At 41.2% G+C, this 16,609-nt stretch overlaps 1 protein-coding gene across 2 annotated transcripts in view; it reads left to right on the top strand.

The window, feature by feature from the left end:
• Window positions 1–16,609, top strand: part of LOC121535637 (putative leucine-rich repeat-containing protein DDB_G0290503) — a 63,013-nt gene that overhangs the window by 12,269 nt on the left and 34,135 nt on the right. The window contains exons 24-44 of one of the 2 annotated variants that reach the window (XM_045205906.1): window positions 3,219–3,308; window positions 3,416–3,481; window positions 3,603–3,695; window positions 5,413–5,502; window positions 5,694–5,783; window positions 5,935–5,997; window positions 6,147–6,209; window positions 6,319–6,387; window positions 6,473–6,550; window positions 6,656–6,742; window positions 6,880–6,963; window positions 7,180–7,248; window positions 7,359–7,448; window positions 7,618–7,707; window positions 7,833–7,922; window positions 11,145–11,234; window positions 11,355–11,438; window positions 11,596–11,658; window positions 11,977–12,030; window positions 12,140–12,208; window positions 12,316–12,393. In XM_045205906.1, the coding sequence (XP_045061841.1) occupies window positions 3,219–3,308; window positions 3,416–3,481; window positions 3,603–3,695; window positions 5,413–5,502; window positions 5,694–5,783; window positions 5,935–5,997; window positions 6,147–6,209; window positions 6,319–6,387; window positions 6,473–6,550; window positions 6,656–6,742; window positions 6,880–6,963; window positions 7,180–7,248; window positions 7,359–7,448; window positions 7,618–7,707; window positions 7,833–7,922; window positions 11,145–11,234; window positions 11,355–11,438; window positions 11,596–11,658; window positions 11,977–12,030; window positions 12,140–12,208; window positions 12,316–12,393 (1,650 nt within the window). The remainder of the gene's footprint in view (window positions 1–3,218; window positions 3,309–3,415; window positions 3,482–3,602; window positions 3,696–5,412; window positions 5,503–5,693; window positions 5,784–5,934; window positions 5,998–6,146; window positions 6,210–6,318; window positions 6,388–6,472; window positions 6,551–6,655; window positions 6,743–6,879; window positions 6,964–7,179; window positions 7,249–7,358; window positions 7,449–7,617; window positions 7,708–7,832; window positions 7,923–11,144; window positions 11,235–11,354; window positions 11,439–11,595; window positions 11,659–11,976; window positions 12,031–12,139; window positions 12,209–12,315; window positions 12,394–16,609) is intronic. The other variant, XM_045205907.1, reaches the window with a different exon arrangement.

The raw sequence follows: 16,609 nt of genomic DNA, 5'->3' as shown, positions 1-16,609 counted from the left end.
TCAGGAAGGAGACGCGATCTGTCTCCTAGAGATTAACGTACTTTGGTGCGAAAAGTGCAAATAAATCCCAGAACAACAGCAAAGGACCTTGTGAAGATGCTGGAGGAAATCCATCCACAGTAAAATGAGTCCTGTATCGACATAACCTGAAAGGCCGCTCAGCAAGGAAGAAACCACTGCTCCAAAACAGCCATAAAAAAGCCAGACTACAGTTTGCAACTGCACATGGGGACAAAGATCGTACTTTGTGGAGAAATGTCCTCTGGTCTGATGAAACAAAAATAGAACTGTTTGGCCAAAATGACCGTCGTTATGTTTGGAGGAAAAAGGGGGTTGCTTGCAAGCCGAAGAACACCATCCCAACCGTGAAGCACGGGGGTGGCAGCATCATGCTTTGGGGGCGCTTTGCTGCAGGAGGGACTGGTGCACTTCACAAAATAGATGACGCCATGAGGAAGGAAAATGATGTGGATATATTGAAGCAACATGTCAAGACATCAGCAAGGAAGTTAAAGCTTGGTCGCAAATGGGTCTTTCAAATGGACAATGACCCCAAGCATATTTCCAAAGTTGTGGCAAAATGGCTTAAGGACAACAAAGTCAAGGTATTGGAGTGGCCATCACAAAGCCCTGACCTCAATCCTATACAAAATTTGTGGGCAGAACTGAAAAAGCGTGTGCGAGCAAAGAGGCCTACAAACCTGACTCAGTTACACCAGCTCTGTCAGGAGGAATGTGCCAAAATTCACCCAACTTATTGTGGGAAGCTTGTGGAAGGCTACCCGAAACGTTTGACCCAAGTTAAACAATTTAAAGGCAATGCTACCAAATACTAATTGAGTGTATGTAATCTTCTGACCCACTGGGAATGTGATGAAAGAAATAAAAGCTTAAATAAATTGTCACGCCCTGGCTCTAGGGACTCTTTTATGTTGAGCCAGGGTGTGTAGAGTCTATGTTTTGTGTTCATTGTTTCAGTTTCTAGTTCATGTGTTTCTATGTTGGCCGGGGTGGTCCTCAATCAGAGGCAACGTGAATCAGCTGTTGCTTGTTGTCTCTGATTGGGAACCATACTTAGGCAGCCGTTTGGCACTTGTGTTTTGTGGGATCTTGTTCCGTGTTGGTTTGTGTATGTACCCAAGGACTTCACGTATCGTTTTGTTGTTTTTGTTCGTGTGGTGAATATAATAATAAAGTATGTTCGCATTCCACGCTGCGCATTGGTCCAATCCTTTCGACGATCGTGACATAAATAATTCTCTCTACTATTATTCTGACATTTCACATTCTTAAAATAAAGTGGTGATCCTAACTGACCTAAGACAGGGAATCTTTACTTGGATTAAATGTCAGGAATTGTGAAAAAACTGAGTTTAAATGTATTTGGCTAAGGTGTATGTAAACCTCTGACTTCAACTGTATATAAAAAAAAATTCTTTACAAACGTAGTGCACTGGGCCTTTACTGGGATTAGCGGACCAATGTAGATGTCTGTAGTGACGGCAAACTTTTTTTTTCAGCATCTCCACTTTGGCAAAAAACGTAGTTGTATAATTAAGAACAGTATCTTGCAGGATTCAATAGTTGGAATTGTAAGAGTTGTTGCCCTGTCCCTTTCTCTGTGATTGTCATTCTAATGGAATCCAGAAAGAAGAAAAAAACTGTCCTCAAACATTTACATCAAAAGGTGCAAAGTTATGAGCAAAAACACAAGACATCCTCATCCCATTAAATATTGTTCTTGATCAAATAACATGGAAAACAACCACAGTATTCATTTACCATCCTACAAACCACCTAATGTAAATGTACATTACTGTTTTGTACTTTCAATCACCATGAAGATAAACAATGCACAATACAGTAATTGAGTACATTGAGGAATCAAGTGGTTTGTGATGATGTGATGATGTAGCTCAGTTGGTAGAGCATGGCACTTGCAATGCGAGGGTTATGCGTTTGATTCCCACGGGGGACTAGTATGAAAATGTATGTACTCACTACTGTAAGTTTCTCTGGGGGCCTCCCGAGTGGTGCAGTGGTCTAAGGCACTACAGACCCAGGTTCGATCCCAGGCTGTTTCGTGACCGGGAGACCCATGAGGCAGTGCACAGTTGCTTGGTTGAAATTGAGACATGAATCCAACATATCAATTATTATTTTGTAAACAAACTGGAATTAAAGCCAGACTCAGTGGCACAGATGGAGCTATCCAAGCAGCAGAAACGTCTCCTTCAAATGTTGATATTTGGTTGCGTTGACAAACAAACACAATTCAATATCACTTTTGCAATATGGTAAATAGCCTATTAACTTGTCAACAAGTTAACAAATGATATGTTGAATTCACATCTCCATCTCAACCAAAAATACAAGTTAAAGAAATAAAATAATAGGATTAAGCCAGGGGCTCAGATCTAACTATCCAAGCAGTAGATACATATTTTTTTAATGTTGATATTTGGTTGCGTTGTCAACTAAACACAATTCAATATTACTTTTGTAAGACAGTAAATACCCTAAAACTGATGTACTGTATGTAGCAGTATTTATTCAACTTTAAAATGAGTAAGACATCCATGGCCACATTTTGAGGTTACTGTAACAATACATGTATTCTTATGTAATCATAAAATGAGTGCATGTTTAGGGTCACAGGTCTGTGGAAATCTTCACATTTGCTATAATAATCTGTACAGAATCTGAAACGGCATTGATCATTTGCAACATGTACATTAATGTAATATTAACTGCTAAACAGGTCATTTGGTTGTGCTACTAGATTAACAACAGTGATAACACATTAAGTTGTTATAAACAAAATATCTGACATTGTATTGCCATTTGAACTTTTTTGTGCTTTTAAATGGTTGAAAGAGCAGTGATAACACATTCAGGTGACATCTAAACCAAAAATCCAACATTGACTTTCCATTGGAATTTGGTTGTGCTTTTAGATGGTTGAAAGCATAGTGATAACACATTGGTAATTCAATAAACTTTTGGCAGTCTTTTTTGAGTGGGTGAAATAGGTTGGAATCTCATTGATCAACGTATCTACAAAATATTACCCAATTCTCCATGTTGAAATGAAATGGTGTGCCCAGTGGGTGTGATGGTAGCGCTTGTCATGTTTACTCCAGGCAAGATGAAATTATGGGAGCTCAACACCTTTATTGATTGTCTGTCTTTCATCTCCTTCTCCATCTACGTTTTAGTTCTAACGATAACCACATTAAAGAGTGAGGTGGTCAACCTACAGAGAATGCTGTCAGCCCTCAGTCAGTCTACCGCAGCACAGATCATTCGTAAGTGACATCTCTATTCACAATTTTTATGTGATTCAAGTTACTTCTCTTTTACGTAAAAGTATTCGTTTATCAGGTGGTCCTTTTCCTTTTCATATCTCTGGTAGGGCTCGAGAAGCAGTTGGAGGAAAAGAAGAAGCAGTTGGCCAAGCTGATTGAGCAGAGTGGAAAGGGTGATGAACAGACTAAGTGGATCCGTCCCCCTGACACAGTTTCCTTCAGGAGACAAACATTTTTTATTTGTAATGTCTGACAGTTACCCAGAATTAATTTATATCTCATTTTTCATTTCAGGTCCAAAAATGTCAAACCTTGAGAATCAAATAAGTGAAATAGAAAAGAGAATAGCAGAGCTAAAAGAATCAAATCCTGAAGCCAAGATCACTGGTAATATCATTAAAACTGTGTCATACAGTGAGGGAAAAAAGTATTTGATCCCCTGCTGATTTTGTATGTTTGCCCACTGACAAAGACATGATCAGTCTATAATTTTAATGGTAGGTTTATTTGAACAGTGAGAGACAGAATAACAACCAAAAAACCCAGAAAAACGCATGTCAAAAATGTTATTAATTGATTTGCATTTTAATGTAGGAAATAAGTATTTGACCCCTCTGCAAAACATGACTTAGTACTTGGTGGCAAAACCCTTGTTGGCAATCACAGAGGTCAGACGTTTCTTGTAGTTGGCCACCAGGTTTGCACACATCTCAGGATGGATTTTGTCCCACTCCTCTTTGCAGATCTTCTCCAAGTCATTAAGGTTTCGAGCCTGACGTTTGGCAACTCGAACCTTCAGCTCCCTCCACAGATTTTCTATGGGATTAAGGTCTGGAGACTGGCTAGGCCACTCCAGGACCTTAATGTGCTTCTTCTTGAGCCACTCCTTTGTTGCCTTGGCCGTGTGTTTTGGGTCATTGTCATGCTGGAATACCCATCCACGACCCATTTTCAATGCCCTGGCTGAGGGAAGGAGGTTCTCACCCAAGATTTGACGGTACATGGCCCTGTCCATCGTCCCTTTGATGCGGTGAAGTTGTCCTGTCCCCTTAGCAGAAACCCCCCCCAAGCCTAACGTTTCCACCTCCATGTTTGACGGTGGGGATGGTGTTCTTGGGACCACAACACTTTCACCCAGTTCTCCTCTGAATCATTCAGATGTTCATTGGCAAACCTCAGACGGGCCTGTATATGTGCTTTCTTGAGCAGGGGGACCTTGCAGGCGCTGCAGGATTTCAGTCCTTCACGGCGTAGTGTGTTACCAATTGTTTTCTTGGTGACTATGGTCCCAGCTGCCTTGAGATCATTGACATGATCCTCCCGTGTAGTTCTGGGCTGATTCCTCACCGTTCTCATGATCTTTGTAACTCCACAAGGTGAGATCTAGCATGGAGCCCCAGGCCAAGGGAGATTGACAGTTATTTTGTGTTTCTTCCATTTGCAAATAATCGCACCAACTGTTGTCACCTTCTCACCAAGCTGCTTGGCGATGGTCTTGTAGCCCATTCCAGCCTTGTGTAGGTCTACAATCTTGTCCCTGACATCCTTGGAGAGCTCTTTGGTCTTGGCCATGGTGGAGAGTTTGGAATCTGATTGATTGCTTCTGTGGACAGGTGTTTTTATACAGGTAACAAACTGAGATTAGGAGCACTCCCTTTAAGAGTGTGCTCCTAATCTCAGCTCGTTACCTGTATAAAAGACACCTGGGAGCCAGAAATCTGTGTTTTTCTGTCTCTCACTGTTCAAATAAACCTACCATTAAAATTATAGACTGATAATTTCTTTGTCAGTGGGCAAACATACAAAATCAGCAGGGGATCAAATACTTTTTTCCCTCACTGTATATATAAATAAAGGGCTCTATTCAATCCGTATTGTGAAAATTCAGCGTTACAGCTTGATTGAAATTTAAAAGCAATGTTCCGCGTTAGCATTCATGGTAAATGCTGCATCTGTCGGCTCAACCAGAAATTACCTTTAGATTTCTAGCGCGCAATCTGTATTGATTTAGCGATACAGATTGAAAAGAGCCCAAAGTGTAATTAATTATGATGAAGTCAGATTTCTCAGGTTGTGATATGACCTTTTAAATTCCATCTCTCAGAGCTGACAACACAGCTCAAGGAAAGGGAGAGGCAGCTTGAGGAGAATATAAAAAGACTGAAGAAGAAAGACAGCAACGATTCTGACCTGAGTGAGTACACTATAATAACCTGAAATAGCCAACAACTGTTTTAATATAGTGGACATGCTGCTTAAATTATTTTTTTACCTGGTTCTCAACAGAACAAAGACTTATCTAAAAGTTCCATGATACAGTTTATTTATTTAGTGCCACTTTAAAATACTGTAACTCACAACTCTTTCCTTTTTTTGTACTCGTAGTTATGCAAATTCTTCATCTACAATGGAAACTCAGAGACATACAAAATGCTGCATCTCAGCAATTCAATGAAACTGCTGCTGATGTTAATGGTGTGTTTGGACTTTATCAAGCATAATAGATATATCACAATTTTGTTGATTATTTAAGATATCATGAACCTATTGAAATATGTCTCATACACTCTTTGAATATGTACCTAATATATGTAACAATATGTTAACATTAGTGCTTGAATTACAGCGCTTCAGGAACAACTAGAGGCCAGAGAGGAAGAGAGCGCCAGATGTCAGGCCCAGAACAAAGGTAAGCCAAGATCAGGTTCTTCTGATATTAGTCTGGCTCACCAGTTTGTGTAACTAGACGCTTGGTGAGCATAGCTGCTTGAATCACAACTACAGGTAAAGAAACAGAAGCACACATCTCATCAGTCTAATATTTTTTTCTCAAACCAGACCTGGAGAAGAGGCTGGGCGATAAGGATGCACAGTGCTCTGGACTCCAGGACAGATATGACAGTGAGCTTCACCCCTCTCTACCTTTTGCTGATGACACTGAGTGATCGACATAATAGAACCCTATTCAATAGAACCTAGTTAAAAGCTGATTTGTATTGGTCTCTCACAGGTCTGCAAGATAAGCTTGGTGCTGCAATGAATAAACTGGACAATGTAACTGGATACAACGACAAACTCGGTGAGTGGATAAATGTACATCAGTGCTCACAGATGAATGAGTCGAGTAGTCTCGTTACTCAGCTCATTTCAATGTGTTCTGTCAGTTCTTGAGGTATGGACGCTGACTAATGAGGTAGACGATCTTAAGAAGAGAACTGTGACTTCTGCAGCTAAGATCAATGGTGAGTATCCCTGTTGCCGCTCCTTATTCATAGCAAATCATGTTTGTTTCTAAAGACCTAGATATGTTGGCGTTGATCCCGTCATGATTTTTCCTCGTCTTTCAGAGCTCCAGAAGTTGCTGGATGAGAAGACCAAAGAACTGGCAAAGAAAACACAGGAATTGGAGGATAACGCTCCTCAACCAGAGAATGGTGAGTTTTATTTAGCCTTTGCCATTATAGAGTCTGTTTTCAGTTGAATAGACAGCTTTTATCATTTAGGCCCAGCCTGCTCAGTATTTCTCTGTATATGATATTCCTCAAATTGTTAAGGTGTTTGTTTGTTGCAGTTCTAAGGATCATAGCAATACAGAATGAGATATTGAACCTGCAGAAAGGAGTTAGCAATGGGACAAACTTTGACCAGATTGCTGGTGAGTAGCAGGCGTTCTGAAGAACATAGGAGTCACTGTGTGTTCAGCACGTAAGACCAATACAAATAGTTATCATGTTTCCTCAAAGGGATAGTCCTTCACTGGTAGACATATAGGATGGTGTGATGGAAATACACTGGATTTTGCCCATTCATGGAGTTTTCCAATCCAATTATGCTTGTAACATTCAAGCTCTTCAATTATTCTTGTCCACAGCGCTTGAGAATGAACTGGATGAATTGATTGCCACAATCGAGGAGAAGAACAATGGAAACTGTAAACAAAGTGAGTTTGAAAAGCCTAATCATTTCTGGGTTGGCTGCTATCATGAGATGAATATTCTACTTTACTTAATGTTGAATGTTGTGACATCCTGCATCTCCCTGCTCATTTAGTTCTGCAGATAATTTCACTCCAAAATCAAGTCACAAGATTACAGAGGCAAGAATTAGAGTTCATTCAGACATCTGAGGCCAAGATTGCTGGTGAGTGCTATTGTAATTTTTCTTTATCCTCAGTAATAGTCTTAAAGTCACGCTGGAGAGTTTATTATCCTTATATTCACCACTAAGAGCTTTTTGTAGGCATACCGTGTAATAGAAAACGTTGTGGTGGAAAGAGGAGAACATTTGAAATAATGTTTGTGTCTCATAGAGCTAGAGAATCAACTACAGGAGACGAGAGACCAGCTGAATGAAAAGAAAGAGGAGCTGAAAGAAACAGGCAGTAGAATTCCACAACTCAGTAAGTTGTCAAGAATGTTTCCAGGAGTTTATCTAGAATCTAGAAGTCAATAATTTCTACATTTTTTGGAAACTGACATCTATTTCTGAATGCTTCATCCAGAGTGGCGTGCTTTTCTTTTTTAGCTGCAGAGATCATGGGACTTCGTAACAAAGTGACAGAGTTAGAGAGAACATTATCAGAGCTCAAACAGACAAGTGCTGACAAGATCGAAGGTAATTTGTGCTTCATTGAAATACTATTGAAAGTCTTGTTGCGTTGATTCAAATAAAACATTTTGTTTAAAGTGGACGCTATCTTAACACAGGGGAGATTATAATTGGTAAGATACAGTGCAGTCGGAAAGTATTCAGACCCCTTCACTTTTTCCACATTTTGTTACGTTGCAGCCTTATTCTAAAATTGATTCAATACAAAACATTCCTCATCAATCTACACACAATACCCCATAATGACAAAGAGAAAAAAAAAAAAAAAGATTTTTTTTCAAATGTATTCAAAATAAAAAACATAACCACCTGATTTACATAACTATTTAGACCCTTTCCTATGAGACTCAAAATTAACCTCAGGTGCATCCTGTTTCCATCGATCATCCTTGAGATGTTTCTACAACTTGATTGGAGTCCACCTGTGGTAAAGTCAATTGATTGGACATGATTTGGAAAGGCACACACCTGTCTACACTACCGGTCAAAAGTTTTAGAACAGCTACTCATTCAAGGGTTTTTCTTTATTTGTACTATTTTCTACATTCTAGAATAATAGTGAAGACATCAAAACTATGAAATAACAGATATGGAATCATGTAGTAACCAAAAAAGTATATTTTATATTTGAGATTCTTCAAATAGCCTTGATGACAGCTTTGCACACTATTGGCATTCTCTTAGCCAGCTTCATGAGGTAGTCACCTGGAATGCATTTCAATTAACAGGTGTGCCTTCTTAAAAGTTAATTTGTGGAATTTATTTCCTTCTTAATGCATTTGAGCCAATCAGTTGTGTTGTGACAAGGTAGCCCTATTTGGTAAAAGACCAAGTCCATATTATGCCAAGAACAGCTCAAATAAGCAAAGACAAATAACAGTCCATCATTACTTTAAGACATGAGGGTCAGTCAATACCGAACATTTCAAGAACTTTGAAAATGTCTTTAAGTGCAGTCGCAAATGCCATCAAGCGCTATGATGAAACTGGCTCTCATGAGGACCGCCACAGGAAAGGAAGACCCAGAGTTACCTCTGCTGCAGAGGATAAGTTCATTAGAGTTACCAGCCTCAGAAATTGCAGCCCAAATAAATGCTTCACACAGTTCAAGTAACAGACACATCTCAACATCAACTGTTCAGAGGAGACTGTGTGAATCATGCCTTTATGGTTGAATTGCTGCAAAGAAACCACTACTAAAGGACACCAATAAGAAGAAGAGACTTGCTTGGGCCAAGAAACACGAGCAATGGACATTAGACCGGTGGAAATTTGTCCTTTGGTCTGGAGTCCAAATTTGAGATTTTTGGTTCCAACCGCATGTGTATTTCCCACCGTAAAGCATGGAAGAGGGGGTGTTATTGTGTGGGGGTGCTTAGCTGGTGTGGGGGTGCTTTGCTGGGGACACTGTCTGTGATTTATTTAGAATTCAAGGCACACTTAACCAGCATAGCTACCACAGCATTCTGCAGCGATACGCCATCCCATCTGGTTTGGGCTATAATTTTTTTTTCATCAAGACAATGACCCAACACTCCTCCAGCCTGTGTAAGAGCTATTTTACCAAGAAGGAGAGTGATGGAGTGCTGCATCAGATGACCCGGCCTCCACAATCCCCCGACCTCAACCAAATTGAGATGGTTTGTGATGAGTCGGATCGGAGAGTGAAGGAAAAGCAGCCAACCAGTGCTCATCATATGTGGGAACTCCTTCAAGACTGTTGGAAATGCATTCCAGGTGAAGTTGGTTGAGAGAATGCCGAGAGTTTGCAAAGCTGTCATCAAGGCAAAGGGTGGCTATTTGAAGAATCTCAAATATAAAATATATTAAGATTTGTTTAACACTGTTTTGGGTACTACATTATTCCACATGTGTTATTTCACAGTTTTGATGTATTCACTATTATTCTACAATGTAGAAAATAGCAAAAATAAAGAAAATCCCTTGAATGAGTAGGTGTTCTAAACATTTTGACCGGTAGTGTATATAAGGACCAACAGTTGACAGTGCATGTCAGAGCGAAAACCAAGCCTTCAGGTCGAAGTAATTGTCCGTAGAGTTCCGAGACAGGATTGTGTCGAGGAACAGATCAGGGGAAGGGTACAAAAACATTTCTGCAGCATTTAAGGTCCCCAAGAACACAGTGGCCACCATCATTCTTAAATGGAAGAAGTTTGGAACCACAAAGACTCTTCCAAGAGCTGGCCGCCGGACCAAATTGAGCAATCGGGGGAGAAGGGCCTTGGTCAGGGAGGTGACCAAGAACCCATAGTCACTCTGTAAGAGCTCCAGAGTTCCTTTGTGGAGATGGGCGAACCTTCCAGAAGGACAACCATCTCTATAGCACTCCACCAATCACGCCTTTAAGGTAGAGTGGCCAGACGGAAGCCACTCCTCAGTAAAAGTCACAACACAGCCCACTTGGAGTTTGCCAATAGGCACCTAAAGGACTCTCAGACAATGAGAAACAAGATTCTCTGGACTGATGAAACCAAGATTGACCTATTTGGCCTGAATGCCAAGTGCCATCTCTGGAGGAAACCAGGTACCGCTCATCACCTGGCCGAAACCATCCCTACGGAAAAAGCATGGTGGTGGCATTATCATGCTGTGGGGATGTTTCTAAGCGGCAGGGACTGGGAGACTAGTCAGGATCAAGGGAAAGATGAACAGATCAAAGTACAGAGAGATCCTTGATGAAAACCTGCTCCACAGCGCTCAGGACCTCAGACTGGAGCAAAGGTTTACCTTCCAACAGGACAACAACCCTAAGCACACAGCCAAGACAACGCAGGAGTGGCTTCGGGACAAGTCCCTGAATGTCCTTGAGTGGCCCAGCCAGAGCCCGGACTTAAACCCGATCTAACATCTCTGGAGAGACCTGAAAATAGCTGTGCAGCGACGCTCCGCATCCAACCTGAAAGAGCTTGAGAGGATCTGCAGAGAAGAAAAAGAGAAACTCCCCAAATACAGGTGTGCCAAGCTTGTAGCGTCATACCCAAGAAGACTCGAGGCTGTAATCGCTGCCGAAGGTGCTTCAACAAAGTACTGAGTAAAAGGTCTGAATACTTATGTAAATGTAATATTTCAGTTTTAAAAATATATATTTGCAAACATTTCTAAAAACCTGTTTTTGCTTTGTCATTATGGGGTATTGTGTGTAGAGTTTTTGAATAAGGCTGTAACGTCACAAATTGTGTAAAAGGTGAAGGGGTCTTTCCTCCTCAGATCTACAGAGTCTACTGAAGCAGAAGAGCAAGCAGCTTGAAGACAACACTACACAACTGAGGGCTGTGGATGCCAAAAATGCAGAACAGAGTATGTTAACAAGAGTAGTTATTAGAAGTCATTAAACATTTATAATCTTCTAAAAAGTCGAATACCATTATATGATGTTAGTGTTGAATTACACAGTGCCTTTTTGTTCTGTTCTTTCAGTTCTGAAGATCATTGAACTCCAGAAACAAATGAATGAGATACGGATTGAAGCTTCAAAAGATGAAACTGCAGCAGAAATCTCTGGTTTGTCTATTTTGTCTCATGTTCCACTTATGTATAATCATCAAAATATCACAGGTTGAATAGTGTTAAAAATGGGTTTTGAGAAATTGTTATGTATAGTCATCATGATGTAACGAATATATGTAGCAATATGCTAACATTAGTGCTTGAATTACAGCGCTTCAGGAACAACTACAGGCCAGAGAGGAAGAGAGCGCCAGATGTCAGGCCCAGAACAAAGGTAAGCCAAGATCAGGTTCTTCTGATATTATATACAGCCCTCCTGTAGCTCAGTTGGTAGAGCATGGCGCTTGCAACGCCAGGGTTGTGGGTTCAATTCCCACGGGGGTCCAGTATGAAAAATGTATGCACTCACTAACTGTAAGTCGCTCTGGATAAGAGTGTCTGCTAAATGACTAAAATGTAAAAATGTAATATTAGTCTGGTTCACCAGTTTGTGTAACTAGACGCTTGGTGAGCATAGCTGCTTGAATCACAACTACAGGTAAAGAAACAGAAGCACACATCTCATCAGTCTAATATTTCTTTCTCAAACCAGACCTGGAGAAGAGGCTGGGCGATAAGGATGCACATATCCAGGACAGATATGACAGTGAGCTTCACCCCTCTCTACCTTTTGCTGATGACACTGAGTGATCGAAATAATAGAACCCTATTCAATAGAACCTAGTTAAAAGCTGATTTGTATTGGTCTCTCACAGGTCTGCAAGATAAGCTTGGTGCTGCAATGAATAAACTGGACAATGTAACTGGATACAACGACAAACTCGGTGAGTGGATAAATGTACATCAGTGCTCACAGATGAATGAGTTGAGTAGTCTTGTTTATTTTTCTGATTCAGAAAACTACTCCGCTCATTTCAATGTGTTCTGTCAGTTCTTGAGGTATGGACGCTGACTAATGAGGTAGATGATCTAAAGAAGAGAACTGTGACTTCCGCAGCTAAGATCAATGGTGAGTATCCCTGTTGCCGCTCATTATTCATAGCAAATCATGTTTGTGGTAACATTACAAGTATTATCCACATGCGTTTCAATGTTTTTTGCCTTTACTTGTAAACTACAAAATAAAGGGGTACAGCCCTGTACAAACGGTAGAAAACAGGAGAGCGAAAAACCCAACTCAACATTAGGTAGTGTCCCTTTGAATACTGAGCCAACTCTTGGTGATGACATCACAGGAGGGTAAAGGTCACAGTCAACACCAATGTCCATAATAACCATGCTCCCATGAATAGTAATAATACTATACTGCAGTTAAGTCCACCACCTATTCAGTAAGAATTATTCATATACAGTTGAAGTTGGAAGTTTACATACACCTTAGCCAAATACATTTAAACTCAGTTTTTCACAATTCCTGACATTTAATCCTAGTAAAAATTCCCTGTCTTAAGTCAGTTAGGATCACCACGTTATTTTACGAATGTGAAATGTCAGAATAATAGTAGAGAGTGACTTATTTCAGCTTTTATTTATTTCATCACATTCCCAGTGGGTCAGAAGTTTACATACACTCAATTAGTATTTGGTAGCATTGCCTTTAAATTGTTTAACTTGGGTCAAACGTTTCGGGTAGCCTTCCACAAGCTTCCCACAATAAGTTGGGTGAATTTTGGCACATTCCTCCTGACAGAGCTGGTGTAACTGAGTCAGGTTTGTAGGCCTCCTTGCTCGCACACGCTTTTTCAGTTCTGCCCACAAATTTTGTATAGGATTGAGGTCAGGGCTTTGTGATGGCCACTCCAATACCTTGGCTTTGTTGTCCTTAAGCCATTTTGCCACAACTTTGAAAGTATGCTTGGGGTCATTGTCCATTTTTAAGACCTATTTGCGACCAAGCTTTAACTTCCTGACTGATGTCTTGACATGTTGCTTCAATATATCCACATCATTTTCCTTCCTCATGATGCCATCTATTTTGTGAAGTGCACCAGTCCCTCCTGCAGCAAAGCACCCCCACAGCATGATGCTGCCACCCCCGTGCTTCACAGTTGGGATGGTGTTCTTCGGCTTGCAAGCAGCCCCCTTTCTCCTCCAAACATAACGATGGTCATTATGGCCAAACAGTTCTATTTTTGTTTCATCAGACCAGAGGACATTTCTCCAGAAAGTACGATCTTTGTCCCCATGTGCAGTTGTAAGCCATAGTCTGGCTTTTTTATGGCGGTTTTGGAGCAGTGGCTTCTTCCTTGCTGTGCAGCCTTTCAGGTTATGTCAATATAGGACTCATTTTACTGTGGATATAGATACTTTAGTACCTGTTTCCTCCAGCATCTTCACAAGGTCCTTTGCTGTTGTTCTGGGATTGATTTGCAAATTTTGCACCAAATTACGTTCATCTCTAGGAGACAGAACGTGTCTCCTTCCTGAGCGGTATGACGGCTGCGTGGTCCCATGGTGTTTATACTTGCGTACTATTGTTTGTACAGACGAACGTGGCACGGTACCTTCAGGCGTTTGGAAATTGCTCCCAAGGATGAACCAGACTTGTGGAGGTCTACCATTTTTTTCTGAGGTCTTGTCTGATTTCTTTTGATTTTCCCATGATGTCAAGCAAAGAGGCACAGAGTTTGAAGGTAGGCCTTGAAATACATCCACAGGTACACCTCCAATTGACTCAAATGATGTCAATTGGCCTATCAGAAGCTTCTAAAGCCATGACATCATTTTCTGGAATTTTCCAAGCTGTTTAAAGGCACAGTCAACTTAGTGTATGTAAACTTCTGACCCACTGGAGTTGTGATACAGTGAATTACAAGTGAAATAATCTGTCTGTAAACAATTGTTGGAAAAATTACTTGTGTCATGCACAAATTAGATGTCCTAACCGGCTTGCCAAAACTATAGTTTGTTAACAAGACATTTGTGGAGTGGTTGAAAAACGAGTTTTAATGACTCCAACCTAAGTGTATATAAACTTCCAACTTCAACTGTAGTTCCACACTATAACACTTCTCCCCCCTTCATTTCAATCCCCCTGTGAAGAAAATACATTAAGTATACAAGACAACAACTAAACAACAACAGTGTTTCCTCTTCTTTTCTTCACAATACTTTAGAACTTGTACTAGTGTTACTGCAACTGTAAACAAACAAAGACCACAGATATTTTTCTTTCAACTACAGTCGTGGTCAAAAGTTTTGAGAATGACACAAGTATTGGTCTTCACAAAGTTCGCTGCTTCAGTGTTATGAGATATTTTTGTCAGATGTTACTATGGTATACTGATGTATAATTTCAAGCATTCCATAAGTATCAAATGCTTTTATTTACAATTACATTAAGTTTATGCAAAGAGTCAATATTTGCAGTGTTGACCCTTCTTTTTCAAGACCTCTGCAATCCGCCCTGGCATGCTGTCAATTAACTTCTGGGCCACATCCTGACTGATGGCAGCCCATTCTTGCATAATCAATGCTTGGAGTTTGTCAGAATTTGTGGGTTTTTGTTTGTCCACCCGCCTCTTGAGGATCGACCACAAGTTCTCAATGGGATTAAGGTCTGGGGAGTTTCCTGGCCATGGACCCAAAATGTTGATGTTTTGTTCCCTGAGCCACTTAGTTATCACTTTTGTCTTATGGCAAGGTGCTCCATCATGCTGGAAAAGGCATTGGTCGTCACCAAACTGTTCTTGGATGGTTGGGAGAAGTTGCTCTCAGAGGATGTGTTGGTACTATTCTTTATTCATGGCTGTGTTCTTAGGCAAAATTGTGAGTGAGCCCACTCCCTTGGCTGAGAAGCAACCCCACACATGAATGGTCTCAGGATGCTTTACTGTTGGCATGACACAGGACTGATGGTAGCGCTCACCTTGTCTTCTCTGGACAAGGTGTTTTCCGGATGCCCCAAACAATCGGAAAGGGGATTCATCAGAGAAAATGACTTTACCCCAGTCCTCAGTAGTCCAATCCCTGTACCTTTTGCAGAATATCAGTCTGTCCCTGACGTTTTTCCTGGAAAGAAGGGGCTTCTTTGCTGCCCTTCTTGAACCAGGCCATCCTCCATAAGTCTTCGCCTCACTGTGCGTGCAGATGCACTCGCACCTGCCTGCTGCCATTCCTGAGCAAGCTCTGCACTGGTGGTGCCCCGATCCCGCAGCTGAATCAACTTTAGGAGACGGTCCTGACGCTTGCTGGACTTTCTTGGGCGCCCTGACGCCTTCTTCACAACAATTGAACCTCTCTCCTTGAAGTTCTTGATGATCCGATAAATGGTTGATTTAGGTGCAATCTTACTAGCAGCAATATCCTTGCCTGTGAAGCCCTTTTTGTGCAAAGCAATGATGACGGCACGTGTTTCTTACTAAATCAGCATGACAGAGTGATCTCCAGCCTTGTCCTCGTCAACACTCTCACCCGTGTTAATGAGAGAATCACTGACATGATGTCAGCTGGTCCTTTTGTGGCAGGGCTGAAATACAGTGGAAATGTTTTTGGGGGATTAAGTTAATTTTCATGGCAAAGAGGGACTTTGCAATTCATTGCAATTCATCTGATCCCTCTTCATGACATTCTGGAGTATATGCAAATTGCCATCATCAAAACTGAGGCAGCAGACTTAGTGAAAATTAGTATCTGTGTCATTCTCAAAACTTTTGACCACGACTGTATGTCTACTGTTCAAAAATTAACACCATGAGTCTCCTAGTCTCAACTATAGAGTCAGTCTGTCAGGAGACTTGTGACTACGCTGTGATCTGCGCAGTATTCCTGGTGTCCCACTAGGGTCTGAGGGCACAGGAGTGGGTCAGGTGTTTGTAAGAGACAGTCCATCACCCTCTCCTGGAGCCACTGAATGCCCCTGTTCCTCCGAGACTGTTCCCTGTGGTGTTTCAACTTCTGCACTACGACCCACAGCTGTTTTGCCGGAATACATTTAGACGCAGCCCTTCATCAGAGAGTCTCTTTAACGCCTGGTCCAGATTGCGGAGGTGCTCCTCCTCCGTCTCCCCTGTAACCAGGATGTCGTCCAGGTACATTGCTACATGAGGGATCCCCTGCAACAGATTGTCCATTGTCCTCTGGAAAATGGCCAGACTGGACGCCAACCTGAAAACCAAGCGGTTGTATTTGAACAAGCCTTTGTGAGTATTGACTGTAACATACTCTTTTGAATCCTCGTCCAGGAGGAGCTGTTGGTAGGCGTGGCTCATGTCCAGCTTTGAAAA

The sequence above is a fragment of the Coregonus clupeaformis genome, chromosome 21, assembly GCF_020615455.1.
Source record: "Coregonus clupeaformis isolate EN_2021a chromosome 21, ASM2061545v1, whole genome shotgun sequence".
Lineage (NCBI taxonomy): Eukaryota > Metazoa > Chordata > Actinopteri > Salmoniformes > Salmonidae > Coregonus > Coregonus clupeaformis.
This window is presented reverse-complemented; position numbering and strand designations above follow the sequence as displayed.